The sequence below is a fragment of the Heterodontus francisci genome, chromosome 25, assembly GCF_036365525.1.
Source record: "Heterodontus francisci isolate sHetFra1 chromosome 25, sHetFra1.hap1, whole genome shotgun sequence".
Classification (NCBI taxonomy): Eukaryota; Metazoa; Chordata; class Chondrichthyes; order Heterodontiformes; family Heterodontidae; genus Heterodontus; species Heterodontus francisci.
In genome coordinates this window covers 36,756,484-36,774,284 of record NC_090395.1, presented here as the reverse complement: position 1 = coordinate 36,774,284, position 17,801 = coordinate 36,756,484, and the positions used below count along the sequence as shown (strand labels likewise).

Below are 17,801 nucleotides of genomic sequence, written 5' to 3'. Positions count from 1 at the left end.
CAGAATCGAAATACTGTCTTAGTGGCATAAACATGTGGTTTATCTCAAGGACGAAGAGGTTAGGGGAAATCTGCTGCAGCGACACAGATAACTGCTGTCAGAAATAACAGGTTGTAGAATTGTTGCCCGTACTTGTTCTTCAACAGTAAAACAATCCTTCTTTCCTGCCCCTTCTTATGCCCTTTTGTTTCTACAGAGCTGCCTCCAACAGCAACAATGTTATCACAGGCAACCCAAAATTTAACTGACCCAATGCTAGTGCTGTTGGATACACTGAAACATTATTATACTCTCCTGCCGTCAATGTCACTTAGTGCTAGGTTAATATTTTTTGCCCATACAGGCCAGCAATGTGCTTTCCCAAGAGCTGAATGTTACGGGTTCTCCCTGACAACGGGCACGGTTCTTGACCTGATCCACCAAACTGGAAATTTCCCGCTGTTACCACCTCACATATTTTAAACAGGGCAGACTGGGCAAAAATGGAAACGTGTTCAATTACTGAGCAATAGGACCGACATGATGGCAGGCAAGCAAAGACTCTCCCTCTGATTTTCCCGTGAACATTCTTCTTCCTCACAGCACCATGAATCAAATTGGGAGCTTAGTCATGTACAGGCTGGTGAATGTGACCCCAAAGTCCTATCAATGTACTGCTTTGCCCATGGTACTGCCCATTGGTGCACAAGATAGTATGTCACTGCCCTGCCAGCTCTCGTTCACTTTTAAATAGATTTGTATTTTCCTCATACCTGGTCTGTGCATATCTCTTTGCTTCCTCTTCCTGGCGAGCAGTTACTTCAGCATGAAGAGCTTCCTCAAGGAGTTTCTGCATATCCTCCAGTTCACGAATCCGTTTTTTCTGACGGTCTGCCTCTGCCTCCTTCAACACCATCTCTGCTTGCATACTGGCTCGAGCCTGAAGAGAAAGCATGGTTAATGAATATGCAAATTACACCTGTCAGTGACCTGTAGCCTTAAGTTTAGTTTGGCCTGTCCATTCAAACTATTGATGTTCTTGATCATTGGGTTAGATAGTGATTTCTCATCCGAGACCTGGTCTAAAATCTTGCCCAACTGATGAGATGAAAATCTCCTCTATCTGCTGACTGTAAGGGTCCTCTGTGGGCAACCTCAATCCAGTTCACAATGGGCATCTGCTCAACAGCACAAATCCGTCACAATTTCATTCAGATGAACCACGCGGTGGTTGATACAGGAAAAGCAAAAATATCACCTGGGTATTTTTCAGACATTGGCACTGAGTAACATTGTGGATGGAATTTTATTCTGTACCAAACCGTGATACCCTTGAACTATGGTGCTGACACTGGGTATGTGAAAAAAGCTGTTCCATTCTCCACAACTAAGATCTCTCACCTTGATCAATATAAAATGAAAAATGCAAACAATAAATACTTAACTGAATCAAACACCAGTATATCTACAGCAATGGCCTTTCCTCCTGCCCCTTGCAGTCTCACCTCCGGTATACTCGAAAGCACCAATGATGGTCCCCTGCTTTTTCTTATTTACACACTATCCCCTTGTAGCATAGGATAAATTTCCATATGCATACTGATGGCGTTAATCTCTGCTTCTCCACCATTTCTTTCAACTCAATGACTACTGTTATGTTGCCAGACTGCTGTTTGAAATCAAGAACACTAAGACTGAAGCTATTTTATCTGGCTCCAATCAAAAACTCTGCATCCCTGCCTGCAACTATCTCCATTCCCACTGCTCGCTCCAGCCAAACCAAAGGGCATGCAATCCTGGTGTCCCATTTGACCCTAAACTGATTACCAAATCCAAAATCCTACCCCAGATCACTTAGCTCCATCACAGTTGCTACCTCATGCTCACTAGTACCAAAAGCCTCATACACACTTACCTTCAGATTCAACTTCTCCCTGGTGTTCTGGTCTCCTAAGCTCCACTCTCCATAAATTACAAATCATCTGCAATTCCTCTGTCACATTCTGCTCTAATTAAATTGGGATCAACTATCATCATTGCTAACTTCCCTGCCCCTAGAACATTAAATGAAACATTCTTGTCCTGGTCTGCAAATCCCTCCATTGTCTCAGCACACTCTACCTCTGCAATCTCCTTCAGTCATGGGTCCAACCTGTGCCCTTCCTTCTTCTGACTCTGGATTCTTGTGAATCCCCTCCTGCCTCTCTTCCACCATTGTTGAGAAAGCCATCAGTCTTTAATCTGGAACTCCCAAGTTAAATCCCTCTCCCCTCCTACCTTTAAAAGATTTCTGAAAATCTACCAATTTGATGATGCTGTCAATCACCTCGCCCAACTTTCTCACTACTGCAGGCAGCTGCATTCTCCATATGAGACATCTTGACATATTACAAAGGATTTACAGCACAGAAAGAGGCCATTCGGCCCAATAGATCCATGCCAGTGTTTATGCTTCACATGAGCCTCCTCTCACCCTTCTTCATCCATCAGTATCAACAGATCCTTCTGTTCCATCATGCGCTTATCAAGGTTCCCCTTGAAAGCATCTATGCTATTTGCCTTAACTACACCCTGTGGTAGCAAGTTCCACATTCTAACCACTTTCTGGGTAAAGAGGTTTCTCCTGGATTGCTTTTTGGATTTATGAGTGACTGTCTTACATTTATGGTTCCTAGTTCTGGTCTCACCTGCAAGTAGAAACATCTCTACTCTGTCTTAAAGTCCCTTATCAGGTCACCACTTAGTATTTTTTCCCAGAGAAGAGTCTTGGTTTGTTCAATCTTTCCTGATAGGTATAACTTCTCAGGTCTGGTATCATTCTAGTAAATCTTTCTTGCAACTTCTCCAGTATCTCTATATCCTTTTTATAATATGGAGACCAGAATTGTTTACAGTGATCCAATTTTCTACATTAAAGAAATTATATGAATGCAAACTATTCTTAAAAATATCTGCTATCAGAATTTGAATCTTAAGACTGATTATGATGGAGGGAGGGTGAAAAAAACTTTGAAAGAATGGGAAAACCCCTCACTCCTATAAAAATAAGTGAAATTCTTCAGTTTTCAAGAAAGCCAGAACAAACCCCTTCCAACACAAAAATAAAAGCAAAATACTGTGGATGCAGGATTCCTTCTAACTCCTTCTAACACAAAGCAGAATAAAATGGGAACAATCCAATATAAGTTCATGCTAGCAGAAAAAAAAAGAACAAAACATGGTTGATCTGAAATAACTATTGTCGTTATGTATAGCAGATGACCGACTAGGATCCACATTGCAAAATCAGGACTTGGTGCTGAGTAATGGACTTTGTTATGAAGTTTTCTCCCCTTCGCCCACTCCACTACCCCCCACCTCCACATTCACTGAGAAACCCTCCATCATCTATAGTTTCCTCAGTTGACAATTCATCAACCTCATCTTGCCTATTTGGCCTCTGACCTGCTCAGCTTGTCGAAGCTGTATTTCCAGTGCCCTCTGCATCTCCTCGTGCTGCTGTTTTCTTCGTTGCTCCTCTTCCTTCAGAAGTGTTTCTGCCTGGCGCTGGGCCTGGAATGAAGGAGGAAAAATTCCAATATTTCAGGACATTAGCTTCAATCATTTAAATATAGTACATTTTATCTTTAACTCAAGCTTATCACCTGGCACTAGCATTCATAATACAACTTGGGGCCTACAAGTGCCCTGATCGACAGGTAGCCATCAGGAGACCTGCAGTTCCATGTGTCAACAATCGTATCCGACCACGAGTGGCAAGGGGCAGGCTGGGTGAGGCTAAAGGAGGAGGAAGAGCGATATTCACAAAAACATTGGTTGTTTGGCCGTAAAGAGTCATTTCAGTGCCTTTTGACAAATTGCTTGAGAACTATGAAGGAAGCCAGATTTGAGCCAAGGCAGAGCTTTAGATGTATTGAAATGTTTGTTAAAGGTGACTCTGAAATAGGAGATTACTGTGATTAAAACCACTTGATGGAACATGTACAAATGGTGAATGCCTTTCCTTATTTAACAGTTTCAAAATGTTCTTAACTGAAGATAGGATTAATCACCTCCCCTTCTCACCACCCCAAACAAAAGATCTAGTCCGTAAAGGCTGTCATTTCCCCCTCGTTAATTTTCTCTCCATTTTTCTAGGGTGCAAATCTGTGAATACCAGATGCCTTCCAGTACCTCACTCAAATAGTTCACCTGTGAGGCCTGATTTAGTTGGCAGGCTATTCATTCATGGAAGCAAGAAAGCGAGACTTTGTGTGTGCACAGTTCCAGCAGGAATCGTTTGATGAGGATCTTTAACTGATTTTCCTTCCTTGAATCCAGGAACCCAGCCATTTGTGGCACTTGAACTGAGATCAGCTCATTCAGCACAGACCTGGCAAGAACACTGGTCCCTTCTTAGCTTGTATAAACTACTCGCTGGATAAACTAACTGAACTATTGGGAAGCTCCTAAAAAGCTACTTGAGCACTTCAAAGTTGACATTTATTCTGAAAGTCTTGGGGAAAAAAAGATAAAATGTGGCTGAACTGAAGGATCAAAGTAACATTAACAGTCTAGTCTTGAGCTGAGTAATCATATTATCACCTCAAATTCGACTGAGTCCACGAAGTTGTTATAATGTAGACTTCACTGCCCTTTCAAGTGGCATGCTTCTTAATGTAAGTAGGAAAGGATGCACTATAACTACTTAGCTGTCCATCCATCTATCATATCTGCAATGGAGTCAGCTAATAGCTAGAATGTCACCCACATGGAAGACAATTTTATTAGGTAAAATCTTTAGAAAACATTATACTTTTGGCCATTTCAACTTCAGGAATGGTTGAAATTAAAGTAGAAATGTTGGCTGGAATTTTACAGTGGGCGGACAGGACTCCGACGTAAATATCGGTGACGAATCCGCTTCCGCCTAGCCCAGGGATCCGTCCCGTATTTTACGGATCCCCGGGCTTTAATTGCCCCAAGGCGGGACTTCCACCCACTTGAGGGAGGAGGTTCCGCCTCAGTGAGCTGCCGATCCGCTGGTGATTCATCTCAGCAGCGCCACTGGGAGTGGTGGCCACTGCTGGGAATGCAGCCTAGCCGACGCCATGGACCCAAGAGAGTGGGTAAGTTTGGGTAGCCTCACCAGGGGGATCGGTCGTGCCCTGGTGAGGCTAGGGTGGTTGTTTGGGGGGAGGGGGGCGTCTTGGATCCTGGGGGTGGGTTGGGAGGTGCAGGCAGCCCTCAAATCGGGCACCATGTGCCTGACTACCATGCGCCCCCCCACCCCCCGCCCCAAGGCATGGAAAGGCCGGCAGCTATCACTGGGTGACCTTTTACGTCCCCAGCACACCCACTTGCCATGGGTAAAATACCCGTGGAGGCAGGTGAGGGCCCTTAAGTGCCGTTAAGTGGCCACTTAAGGGTCATGATTAGCCTCGGGCGGGCGGGCAGGCCGTTTCCCACCCCCCCGCCTGACCTCCATCAACTTGTCCGGAGGCGGAATAGGGGCGGGTAGGCCTCCCGAAGCCTGACGCTCAATTTTACGCCGCCCCCACGCCACCATCCAATCCGCTGGGGCAGCGTAAAATTCCAGCCGTTGTTACTGATTCAGGTACTAAAACATTGTACTATAATGTAGTCAGCTTAACTAATAAAACAACTTGTAGCTGTGAGCTATTTCACATCACTAACTTACCTACAAAGAATGATTAAATACATAAAATACTGTTCACCAACAGTCAACTGATGAATGCAAGTCCATTCTCTGAGCAAAAGTAATTTACTGTATTACATCAATTATTAAACCAAACATATTGGCCTCCCACATCACTCCCATTATTTTCATACAACCCCATCCATGATCCCAAAACAGAGCAGGAATAAAATGAACACAAATAGGGACTAATGGCTCTTTGTGGTTAGGGATTTCAATTAAAGTAACACTTTATCTTAGTTTTTGCCAACTTAAAGAGTGCCACACTAGATGTGCTGGCACATTAAATTTAATGAGCATTTCTTATGGTTCGTAGCCAGAGAACCACCTGCAATAGTTTCTTCCCCTGCTCCTGAAAAGTTACCTCTGCTGTCCCCCAAGGATCTATCCCAGGGTTGACCAACAGAAGGCCCGCGGGCCAGGATCCAGCCCGCCAAATGTTTCCATCCGGCTCGCGGGTATAAACTGTCCCAGGGTCGTTCCTCATCCTCGCCATGACTGGAGATGAGAAATTTCCCTTTGTCGTCTTCTTACAGAGTGGCCTTTTAAAAGACATTGCCCTGTCAGTTTTACATCTGACAGCTGCTGACATTGGGAACAGCCGTTTCCCAACAGACTCGGGGTTTTCCGGCAGGTTCTGACTTTTTTTTTTAAAAGCCTGCTGGAAAACCACGAGTCTGTTGGGAAACGGCTGTTCCCAATGTCAGCAGCTGTCAGATGTAAAACTGACAGGGCAATGTCTTTTAAAAAGATCTGACCATCCATCTGCTGAGCTTTCTACTCTCTGCAACTGTGAGGGGGGGGGGGGGCGGGGGGGGGGAGGGACAGGGAGAGAAAGGGGGAGAGACAGAGCGAGAGGAGGGACAGAGACAGAGAGAGAGAGAGAAAGAGAGAGGGGGGGTACAGAGAGAGAGAGGGACACAGAGAGAGGGGGAGAGAGAGAACAAGAGGGGGACAGAGAGAGAGAACGAGAGGGGGACAGAGAGAGAGAGAGAGAGAGAGGGGGGGACAGAGAGAGAGGGGGGGGACAGAGAGAGAGAGAGAGGGAGAAAGGAGGACAGAAAGAGAGAGCGAGAGGGGGACAGAGAGAGAGAACAAGAGGGGGCAGAAAGAGAATGAGAGGGGGACACACAGAGAGAGGAGGGACAGAGAGAGAGAGAGAGAGAGAGAGAGAGGGACAGAGAGAGAGAGAGAGAGAGAGAGGGAGAGAAAGAGGGGGGACAGAGTGCTGGGGGTACAGAGAGCTGGGGGGGGGTGGAGAACAGAGAGCTGGGGGGGGGGGGGGAGAACAGAGAGCTGGGGGGGGGGGGAGAACAGAGAGCTGGGGGGGGGGGGAGGACAGAGAGCTGGGGTGGGGGGAGGACAGAGAGCTGGGGGGGGGGGAGGACAGAGAGCGGGGGGGGGAGGACAGAGAGCGGGGGGGGGGGAGGACAGAGAGCGGGGGGGGGAGGACAGAGAGCGGGGGGGGGGACAGAGAGCGGGGGGGGGACAGAGAGCGGGGGGGGGACAGAGAGCGGGGGGGGGACAGAGAGCGGGGGTGGTCAGAGAGCGGGGGTGGTCAGAGAGCGGGGGTGGTCAGACAGCGGGGGTGGTCAGAGAGCGGGGGGTCAGAGAGCGGGGGGTCAGAGAGCGGGGGGTCAGAGAGCGGGGGGCGGTCAGAGAGCGGGGGGCGGTCAGAGAGCGGGGGGCGATCAGAGAGCGGGGGGCGATCAGAGAGCGGGGGACGGTCAGAGAGCGGGGGGGGCGTCAGAGAGCGGGGGGGGCGTCAGAGAGCGGGGGGGCGTCAGAGAGCGGTGGGCGGTCAGAGAGCGGGGGGCGGTCAGAGAGCGGGGGGCGGTCAGAGAGCGGGGGGGTGGTCAGAGAGCGGGGGGGTGGTCAGAGAGCGGGGGGGTGGTCAGAGAGCGGGGGGGTGGTCAGAGAGCGGGGGGGTGGTCAGAGAGCGGGGGGGGTCAGAGAGCGGGGGGGGTCAGAGAGCGGGGGGGGGTCAGAGAGCGGGGGGGGTCAGAGAGCGGGGGGGGTCAGAGAGCGGGGGGGGTCAGAGAGCGGGGGGGGTCAGAGAGCGGGGGGGGTCAGAGAGCGGGGGGGTCAGAGAGCAGAGGGGGGTCAGAGAGCGGGTGGGGTCAGAGAGCGGGGTGGGGTCAGAGAGCAGGGGGGGTCAGAGAGCGGGGGGAGGTCAGAGAGCGGGGGGAGGTCAGAGAGCGGGGGGGGCAGAGAACGGGGGGGGTCAGAGAGCGGGGGGGGTCAGAGAGCGGGGGGGGTCAGAGAGCGGGGGGGTCAGAGAGCGGGGGGGGTCAGAGAGCGGGGTGGGGGGAGGGGACAGGGAGACAGAGAGAAGGGGAGGAAAGAAAGAACAACGCACACACACACACACAGAGCACGCGCAGGGGGGGTAGTGGGGGATGGTGAAATGCGATCAAGGTGTCTCCTGACAGATGGAAATCTATCCAGAATACTCAGCATCGCAACATCAAGTGTGCGGGTAGAGATGACTACTTCTTAAAGCAAAAAGAATGCCAGGTAGGTCAATAAATCAGTTTTCAATATAGTGATGAGAAAGTAAATCAATAAATTAATCTTCTCATTTAAAGCTTCTTCACAAAAATGCTCATTTGTTGTTGTTTTTACTAGTAAGATAAATTTTTCATGCGTTTATCTTTCGAAATTTGCTCACCGGCCCCAGGGCCGAGCAAAAATCTTAATGCGGCCCTCCGCCCAAAAAGGTTGGACAACCTTGTTCTACCCTTTACCTCCTATTTTTCATTGACTCGCTGCCCCTCATAGTTCTGGATGAGCAGAAATTTCCTCCAACTCAACATTAGGAAGACCAAAGCCATTATTTTCAGTCCCCGCCACAAACTCCATTCCCTCTCCCTGGCAACATTCTCAGACTGAATCAGATTGTTCGCAGTCTTGGTGTTGTATTTGACCCCAAGGTGAGTGTACAACCATATATCCGCACCATCACTAAGACCACCTGCTTCCATTACCATAACATCACTTGACTCTGCCCTTGCCTCAGCTCATTTGCTGCTGAAACCCTCATCCATGCCTTTGTTACCTGTAGGCTTGACTATTCCAATGCTTTCCTGGCTGGCCTCCTATCTTTCAGCATTGATAAACTTGAGGCCATTCAAAACTCTGCTGCCCACGACCTGTTAATCCATCACTCCTGTGCTCACTGACCTGCATTAGCTCCCGGTTAAGCAATGTCTCAACTCTAAAATTCTCATCATTGTTTTCAAATCCCCTCCATGGTCTCACCCCCTCCCTATCTCTGTAACTTCCTTCAGCCCTATTACATATTGAGGTATCTGCTCCTTCTTGCTCTTGGTTACAAGATGCCATTCCCATTACCCTCTGCCAACCACTACTACCTCTTTAAGCAGTTCCAGTTCCTGCAGTTTTCTTTCCTTCTCCTCCTGGAGCTGTTTGAGTCTCTGAAGTTCTTCCTCCTTTGCTGCTTTCTGTTTCTCCCGGAGCGCTCGTTGTTCATGCCTTTTCTGTTTTAAATCCTTGTGCAAAGATTTCTTTCCCTCTGCCTGTAACCGTATTGCGGTCTGAATGGCTGAAGGCAAATATCAAAAGGAAATGAAATGGCATACGGCCAGGCCCCTAAAATCCAAAAATAAAAATAGAGAAACCACGTCGTCCACCCCAGTCTTTTCCCATTCCCTCCCCTATTGTCCCAGAGGTGGCATCTCATGTTGATGTATGGTCACATGCCCACTAACAGTCTTCCATCACTGAACATCCCTTATGGGCGAGTCTAGACAATGGGATGAATTTTACTAGCCCTCCAACGTTGGGGGTCGTGGCGGGGGGGGAGGGGGCCCAGAAAATGCTTCCGGGAGAGGCCTGCCACGACTCCCGATGCCAAGAAGGCCCTGCTGCATTTTACCGGTGGCGGTGGGGCCTTCATTTTAATATTAAAATTAAGTTAAACACATGGAAATCAACTTAACCTGTCCCGGCGGCCATCCCACGCCGATATTCAGGCCGTCGTCCGGAAGTCCCGTGCCTTCACACGTCTGTTCGGAGTTCCGAGGTGTGACACTGGTGGAGAGGGGGAGGAGTGAAATTATCAAGGCGGCGGGGGGGGAGATGGAGGTGGGTGGGCAGGGTGGGTGGAAATGGGGAAAACACTTTGTATTGGCTGGGGGATGGTGAGAAGGGTATCAAGGGCAAAGGTAACGAAGTGGGGAATTTCCGGTTGGGAATAAAGTTAATTTTTGGGGTGGGGAGGGGGCGGGGAGAGGGGTGCGGGAGTTGGTGCGAAAGGGCCTCCTGCTTTTATTTAATTTTTGAAGACAATGTAAAATAATGTTCCTTTAAAAATTCAAATTTCTTCTAAGGGCACGAAGCCCTTTAAAAATGGCGCCAGCACCTCCGCGGTGGTGCCAGACGCCATTGCTGGGGACGGAGAGGCCGCCCCCCCCCCCCCATTTAAATGGGCCCCTGCCTGAAATATCGAGGGGGCTCAGCAGTGGCCGCCCCACGCGGGTGGACCGCCGACTTCAAAGCGTGCAGAGGCGATTTGTGGCACGCGAGTAAAATTCAGGCCAATGAGTGTGATGGACTATTCAACGATTGATGGGCAATATGGAGAGGTGAAATTCAGAGCCAAGCCAAATACTGTCTTCACTTGATGTTCACACATGCCCACTTGCTAACAACCAATAGTAACGAAGAATGAGAATCTTGGCTAATTCTGTCCTGCTCCCTGGCCTGGGAGACTGAGTACAATACTTCCCCTGATGTAAGCAATTGATTAGCTAAGGTACTGAATGGCTGCTCACACCTTTGTAACCACACACTAGAATGAGTGTTTTGAGAAAGGAGAGGAGAGGCATGTTGTTAAAAAGTAGTGATTGAGTTGCAAATTTGAGTGCACTTTTAGGATTCAGTTCCAAAAGATTATCAGATAACACTTAATCCATTGATGCACGGAGGGTTGTCAGTGTCCAAGTTCTGGGATACCCACAGATTGAGATTATAAAAACTCTTAAAATCAACGAAATATAGCTTTACACTCTAAGGTTCGCCCCGAGTACAGGCAACTCATCTTAGGTTAATCCTTTTACCTGTCGTCCACTCCTGTCGCTGTTTTGTGTCCGATGCACTCATCTCATAAGTTCTTGATGGTGTCTTTACACAGAACATGCACCTCTTCCCATCTCGGTCCGATAGAATCTTAAAAATAAATACATTACTAAAGATGCATATTTGAATGATGAATCTGTCGTAGAACTTGTGCAAGTTAATGACAAGAGCTTCACCAACACATTTAGCAAAAGAACGGTCGCAAATGGTTCATTGGTTAAGCATGTCTACCTCTACACAGCAGTTCCTGTCCAGAGGGATGCTGCCTTTCTTTTCCTTCCGATCTTCACTCACGTAGTAACAGAGGATACTTGGTTTGAGGATGAACCAGCGTTCAGTCCAGTTGCGCCTCAGCTGGCCCTTCTTCCATAAGTAGCCCTGGCACAACACAAGAAGATGAAAGCAGATCAGAAATAATACCTTCAGTCTTGACAATAGTTACTGATGTCATCAATAAGAGTATAGGCATGGTAAGTTAAATATACCAGCACACAGAAAACAAATGACAAATGCAAATGCTCTTAATAATTATACATCTGTTATTAAGACCAGCAGGTAAAGAGTCTCAACTGATTAATTATGATTGCAGCTTATAACTTGTGTTAATAAACCCTGTGTAGGTTGGTTTCTTATGGTGATTATTTCTCAATTTGAAGTCGAGGATTAAAGTTTAACCAGAAATGAGACTTCACTCTTCCCAAACACAGTGACAATTTCTATAAATAAACAAATCATCTAGCTTTCTTTGTTTCAACAATTTAGGAAGCAAAAGAAACCCACGTTTACCCCATTTGCTTTTCCATGAATACCTTTCATTCAAATTTTACTCATTTCTTCTTCAAAAAGATACGCAAGTTTCTGTTCCCAACATAGAGACTTATTTAAAGGAAATGCAGATTGGAAAACTGGGTGCGGAGAGTAGCACGCCTGACTTTCCGACCATTGATTCTACAAGTAGTCATTTCCAAATTCGAAGCTCCAATCTGTCTGCTCCCAACAAACAAAATACTGTGCCAGAGTCTCAAAATTCATTAAAAATACCAGCTAGCATTAATGGCAAAAGTTTTGATATGTTGTATTTTAATGAATTTGGGCTTGCAACAAACCTATTCTCCAGTGGTATAGGTTGCACTTTTACAATTCTGCACACTTCCTCCAAATTGCAACTTCAGCATATACCCATCGTTGGGTATATTTCTAGGAGCGAATGCTCCCTTGGAAATATTTAAATTTTGCAAATTTGTAACACTTCAAGAACTGGTGCATGCGAAGGGTATGGGCACAAACGTTGGTTCCACAATACCCCATCTATTACATATGCACTTCAGCATTTCTGAAACATAGTTGAATACTGGGGCATCGATCAAGAATTGAGCTTTACACCAACGTATTATTTATTTTTATTTAGAGATACAGCACTGAAACAGGCCCTTTGGCCCACCGAGTCTGTGCCGACCATCAACCACCCATTTATACTTTCTTTTGGGCCTCCTTATCTCGAGAGACAATGGATACGCGCCTGGAGGTGGTCAGTGGTTTGTGAAGCAGCACCTGGAGTGGCTATAAAGGCCAATACTAGAGTGACAGGCTCTTCCACAGGTGCTGCAGAGAAATTTGTTTGTCGGGGCTGTTGCACAGTTGGCTCTCCCCTTGCGCCTCTGTCTTTTTTCCTGCCAACTACTAAGTCTCTTTGACTCGCCACATTTTAGCCCTGTCTTTATGGCTGCCCGCCAGCTCTGGCGAACGTTGGCAACTGCCTCCCACGACTTGTGATCAATGTCACAGGATTTCATGTCGCGTTTGCAGATGTCTTTAAAGCGGAGACGTGGACGGCCGGTGGGTCTGATACCAGTGGCGAGCTCGCTGTACAATGTGTCTTTGGGGATCCTGCCATCTTCCATGCGGCTCACATGGCCAAGCCATCTCAAGCGCCGCTGACTCAGTAGTGTGTACACGCTGGGGATGTTGGCCGCCTCGAGGACTTCTGTGTTGGAGATACGGTCCTGCCACCTGATGCCAAGTATTCTCCGGAGGCTGCGAAGATGGATAGAATTGAGACGTCGCTCTTGGCTGGCATATGTTGTCCAGGCCTCGCTGCCATAGAGCAAGGTACTGAGGACACAGGCCTGATACACTCGGACTTTTGTGTTCCGTGTCAGTGCGCCATTTTCCCACACTCTCTTGGCCAGTCTGGACATAGCAGTGGAAGCCTTTCCCATGCGCTTGTTGATTTCTGCATCGAAAGACAGGTTACTGGTGATAGTTGAGCCTAGGTAGGTGAACTCTTGAACCACTTCCAGATCATGGGCGCCGATATTGATGGATGGAGCATTTCTGATGTCCTGTCCCATGATGTTCATTTTCTTGAGGCTGCTGGTTAGGCCAAATTCATTGCAGGCAGCTGCAAACCTGTCGATGAGACTCTGCAGGCACTCTTCAGTGTGAGATGTTAAAGCAGCATCGTCAGCAAAGAGGAGTTCCCTGATGAGGACTTTCCGTACTTTGGTCTTCGCTCTTAGATGGGCAAGGTTGAACAACCTGCCCCCTGATCTTGTGTGGAGGAAAATTCCTTCTTCAGAGGACTTGAACGCATGTGAAAGCAGCAGGGAGAAGAAAATCCCAAAAAGTGTGTGTGCGAGAACACAGCCCTGTTTCACGCCACTCAGGATAGGAAAGGGGTCTGATGAGGAGCCACCATGTTGAATTGTGCCTTTCATATTGTCATGGAATGAGGTGATGATACTTAGTAGCTTTGGTGGACATCCGATCTTTTCTAGTAGTCTGAAGAAACCACGTCTGCTGACGAGGTCAAAGGCTTTGGTGAGATCAATGAAACCAATGTAGAGGGGCATCTGTTGTTCACGGCATTTCTCCTGTATCTGACAAAGGGAGAACAGCATGTCAACGGTCGATCTCTCTGCACGAAGGCCACACTGTGCCTCAGGGTAGACGCGCTCGGCCAGCTTCTGGAGCCTGTTCAGAGCGACTCGAGCAAAGACTTTCCCCACTATGCTGAGCAGGGAGATTCCACGGTAGTTGTTGCAGTCACCGCGGTCACCTTTGTTTTTATAGAGGGTGATGATATTGGCATCCCGCATGTCCTGTGGTACTGCTCCCTCATCCCAGCACAGGCAAAGCAGTTCATGTAGTGCTGAGAGTATAGCAGGCTTGGCACTCTTGATTATTTCAGGGGTAACGCTGTCCTTCCCAGGGGCTTTTCCGCTGGTTAGAGAATCAATGGCATCACTGAGTTCCGATTTGGTTGGCTGTCTGTCCAGCTCATCCATGACTGGTAGAGGCTGGGCTGCATTGAGGGCAGTCTCAGTGACAGCATTCTCCCTGGAGTACAGTTCTAGGTAGTGCTCAACCCAGCGGTCCATTTGTTTGCGTTGGTCAGTGATTATGTCCCCTGATTTAGATTTGAGGGGGGCGATCTTCTTGATGGTTGGCCCAAGAGCTCTCTTCATGCCATCATACATTCCTCTGATGTTTCCGGTGTCTGAGGCCAGCTGAATATGACTGCATAGGTGTTGCCAGTAGTCGTTTGCGCAGCGCCTGGCTGTTCTTTGTGCAGTGCTTCTGGCTGCTTTAAGTGCTGCGGATGTTAAATCACTGGGGGCTTTCTTGTAGTTCAACAGTGCAATGCGCTTAGCGGCTATGACAGGTTCCAGCTCTTCATTATGAGTTTAAAACCAGTCTGCATTTCTCTTTGCACTTTTGCCGTAGGTGGTCAAAGCTGACTCATAGATGGCGTCTCTGATGTGGGCCCACTTGGTCTCAGCATCCCCTGTGGGAGTGTTTTGAAGGGCTGTTACAAGTAAATTTAGAAATTTTTGTAACAGCTGTGGGTGAGAAATTCTGCTCGTGTTGATGCGCGGGTGGCCCTTCTGCTTGGAATGATGCAACTTCTTTGGTCTGAGTCTAACCTTGCTGCACACCAGGGAGTGGTCGGTGTCGCAGTCCGCACTGTGGAAGCTGCGTGTGATTTGAACACTGTTTAAGGCGGCTCGCCTTGTGACAATGAGGTCTAGCTGGTGCCAACGACGTGATCTTGGGTGCCTCCATGAAACCTGGTGACAGGGTTTAGTGTGAAAGAACGAGTTGGTGATGCAGAGGTTATGATATGTACACAACTCAAGCAGTCTCTGCCCGTTCTCATTCATCCTTCCAACGCCATAGCGCCCAAGGTAGGAGGGCCATGAGTCATGGTCGGCCCCAACCCTGGCATTAAAATCCCCCAGCAGGAATAGGTGTTCGGTGTTGGAGATGCTGCTAATGATGTTATGGAGTTGCTCGTAGAACTGGTCTTTAGCTTCAGGTGGGGAGCAGAGTGTTGGAGCATAGATGCTGAGTAGGTGTACTGGATCAGAGGTGGTGAGCAGTCGGATGGACAGTATGCATTCCGAGCCATTTGAGGGAGGCTCTATCATGCTGAGCAAGGAGTTTCTGATGGCGAAGCCCACTCCATGCTGTCTTGGTTCTTCAGGATCCCTGCCCTGCCTAATCTTACACTAATCCTACACTAATCCCATATTCCTACCACATCCCCACCTGTCCCTATATTCCCCTCCCACCTACCTATACTAGGGGCAATTTATAATGGCCAATTTACCTACCAACCTGCAAGTCTTTGGCTGTGGGAGGAAACCGGAGCATCTGGCGAAAACCCACGCAGTCACAGGGAGAACTTGCAAACTCCGCACAGGCAGTACCCAGAATTGAACCCGGGTCGCTGGAGCTGTGAGGCCATAGTGCTAACCACTGCGCCACTGTGCATGGAAATCATAAAGCAGATCTGATGAAGGCCTTTGGGAAACGCTCCATTCATGTGTCAAACCTATCTCACATAGGGAGGTGGAAAACAATCTTAGCAGAAGCGGCCTTGGACCACAAAAATTTAATTTGAATTAAAAATGAATCAAAAATTACTTTAAAAATGCATATTATGTACAATGATGCAAAATAAATTAATGAATACTGCGCTAACACTATGCAATCTAAATGTAAACCCATTTACCAAAATATGTAACTGAATGTAAACTCCTGAAAATTCAATACTAAAACTGACAGAACCCCAGTCAAGCACAGATCCTACAGTAAGATTCCTTATTGTTGTGTACTGTAAGGGTTTGAACCCTCGTCAACAGTTTCTATATGTAATTATGTATTTTCATTTATGGTTTCATTTATAAAACTGTGAAGGCTTGAATTAATTTTCAACTAGGGCAGTCAAATAAATTAATATTTTACCCATATCTTGCTCAGCCCTTCACTCAATGGCATGAGCTACTTGCATGCATGACATAATTAGAATCAAGCAGGAATGTAAATCCATCTGCTGTGCATCAGACCAAGGTGCAGAGAAGAGTTTAGATATGAATCAAAAATTCCAGAGTATTTATCTGAAAATACATGCCTGCTTAAGCACATCCTCAATAATTTCTTGATAGACCTCCTGCACTGCCATTGTGACCGTCTCCTTTTCAATTCCCCTGGTAAATCTGCCAGAATTCACCCATTCCAGAAACACCCAGACCGTGATTCCGTTCTGCTGCAAGGGCTCCTGAGAGAAGAAATCATCCAGCTCCCCTGCAATCCACTCCATGTTCATTTCTGTGCAGATTTTCTTCAGCAGATACTCCACCTACAGTGACAACAACAAAGAATAATGTAATTCAGATACATAGCTCGCAAACAAAACAGTGTGTTTCAATCAGTTCTACATGATCGGAGGAATCTCAGCATTTTTAAATAAACTTCCAGTGTCAGCATTGGAATAAATTTCAGAACATAAAAATCCAAATTTTTCTTTGCAGCTCCGAATTATTCTGACCTTCTGAACCCAGGACATCGTATTGACCAATTCTAACCTACGCACACTTTTAGGAATTTTTTAACTTTACAGAACACCATTTATAAGGAGTTGGGGAGGGGGCAGGGGGATGTGGGGGACAATGGGTATCAGTAAAGTGGTTTGTGGTCATATATTAGGAGGCATTTAGAGTTAAAAAGGTGAGAGAAAAATAATATTTGTACATTGTGTTACGACCTCAGTAGAGACCGTTAACTTTAAACAGAGATATGAACTCCCCAGACTGATTAAAGAATTACTCAACAAGATTTCACATTTTAAGACTTTTACTATAACATTAACTAAACAATACTTAGTAGGGAGCTAATGCACTAAATTACAGAGAAAGGTATTTCCCATTAACGTACTCATAGACTCAAAAATCCCAAACCACATTTCTATGTTAGACAGTGTTCTCAGCGAAAAACGTATCTTTAGTTTAGAGATACAGCACTGAAACAGTCCCTTCGGCCCACCGAGTCTGTGCCGACCATCAACCACCCATTTATACTAATCCTACACTAATCCCATATTCCTACCACATCCCCACCTGTCCCTATATTTTCCCTACCACCTACCTATACCAGGGGCAATTTCTAATGGCCAATTTACCTATCAACCTGCAAGTCTTTGGCATGTGGGAGGAAACCGGAGTACCCAGAGGAAACCCACGCAGACACAGGGAGAACTTGCAAACTCCACACAAGCAGTACCCGGAATTGAAACCGGGTCGCTGGAGCTGTGAGGCTGCGGTGCTAACCACTGCGCCACTGTATCCTTGCCGTTAAAACTCCCAAACTTCTCCTAGCTGCAATGGGGTGAATCTCCCAGTGTCTTTCTCAAAGCCAGCGTCCTCTTCACTCACTTCTTCTGAGCACATTCAACTGGCCTTCCATTAATAAAGCAATCTCTGATGACCCTGTTGGTCTTTTCTCCTCTTCAAACATCAAGCCTTTGAACTGGGTTGAAACTTTAGCAGCCTTTCGCTGTATCGGTGATCTGAGAGCAGCTGTCTCTCCAGCAAAAAAATCTCTCTTTCTAGAGGCGGCTGCTGATTGCTGGTCTTCTTTTAGGCTTCCAGACCTTGGAAATCCTCGTGAATTTGTCCATATCAAAAGTCAATACAATTCTCAGAGACCATGGGTTGGATTTTGTGTGGCATGAGGTGGGATT

The 17,801-nt window shown here is 47.3% G+C and overlaps 1 protein-coding gene across 2 annotated transcripts in view; it reads right to left on the bottom strand.

Moving 5' to 3' along the window:
* The window catches only part of LOC137383824 (differentially expressed in FDCP 6 homolog), a 183,991-nt gene that overhangs the window by 27,944 nt on the left and 138,246 nt on the right, over window positions 1-17,801 (bottom strand). For both annotated transcript variants that reach the window (XM_068057094.1, XM_068057095.1), the window contains exons 4-9: window positions 16,194-16,421; window positions 11,009-11,155; window positions 10,759-10,867; window positions 9,052-9,242; window positions 3,424-3,531; window positions 753-919 (exon numbers count right to left, since the gene is read on the bottom strand). In XM_068057094.1, the coding sequence (XP_067913195.1) occupies window positions 753-919; window positions 3,424-3,531; window positions 9,052-9,242; window positions 10,759-10,867; window positions 11,009-11,155; window positions 16,194-16,421 (950 nt within the window). The remainder of the gene's footprint in view (window positions 1-752; window positions 920-3,423; window positions 3,532-9,051; window positions 9,243-10,758; window positions 10,868-11,008; window positions 11,156-16,193; window positions 16,422-17,801) is intronic.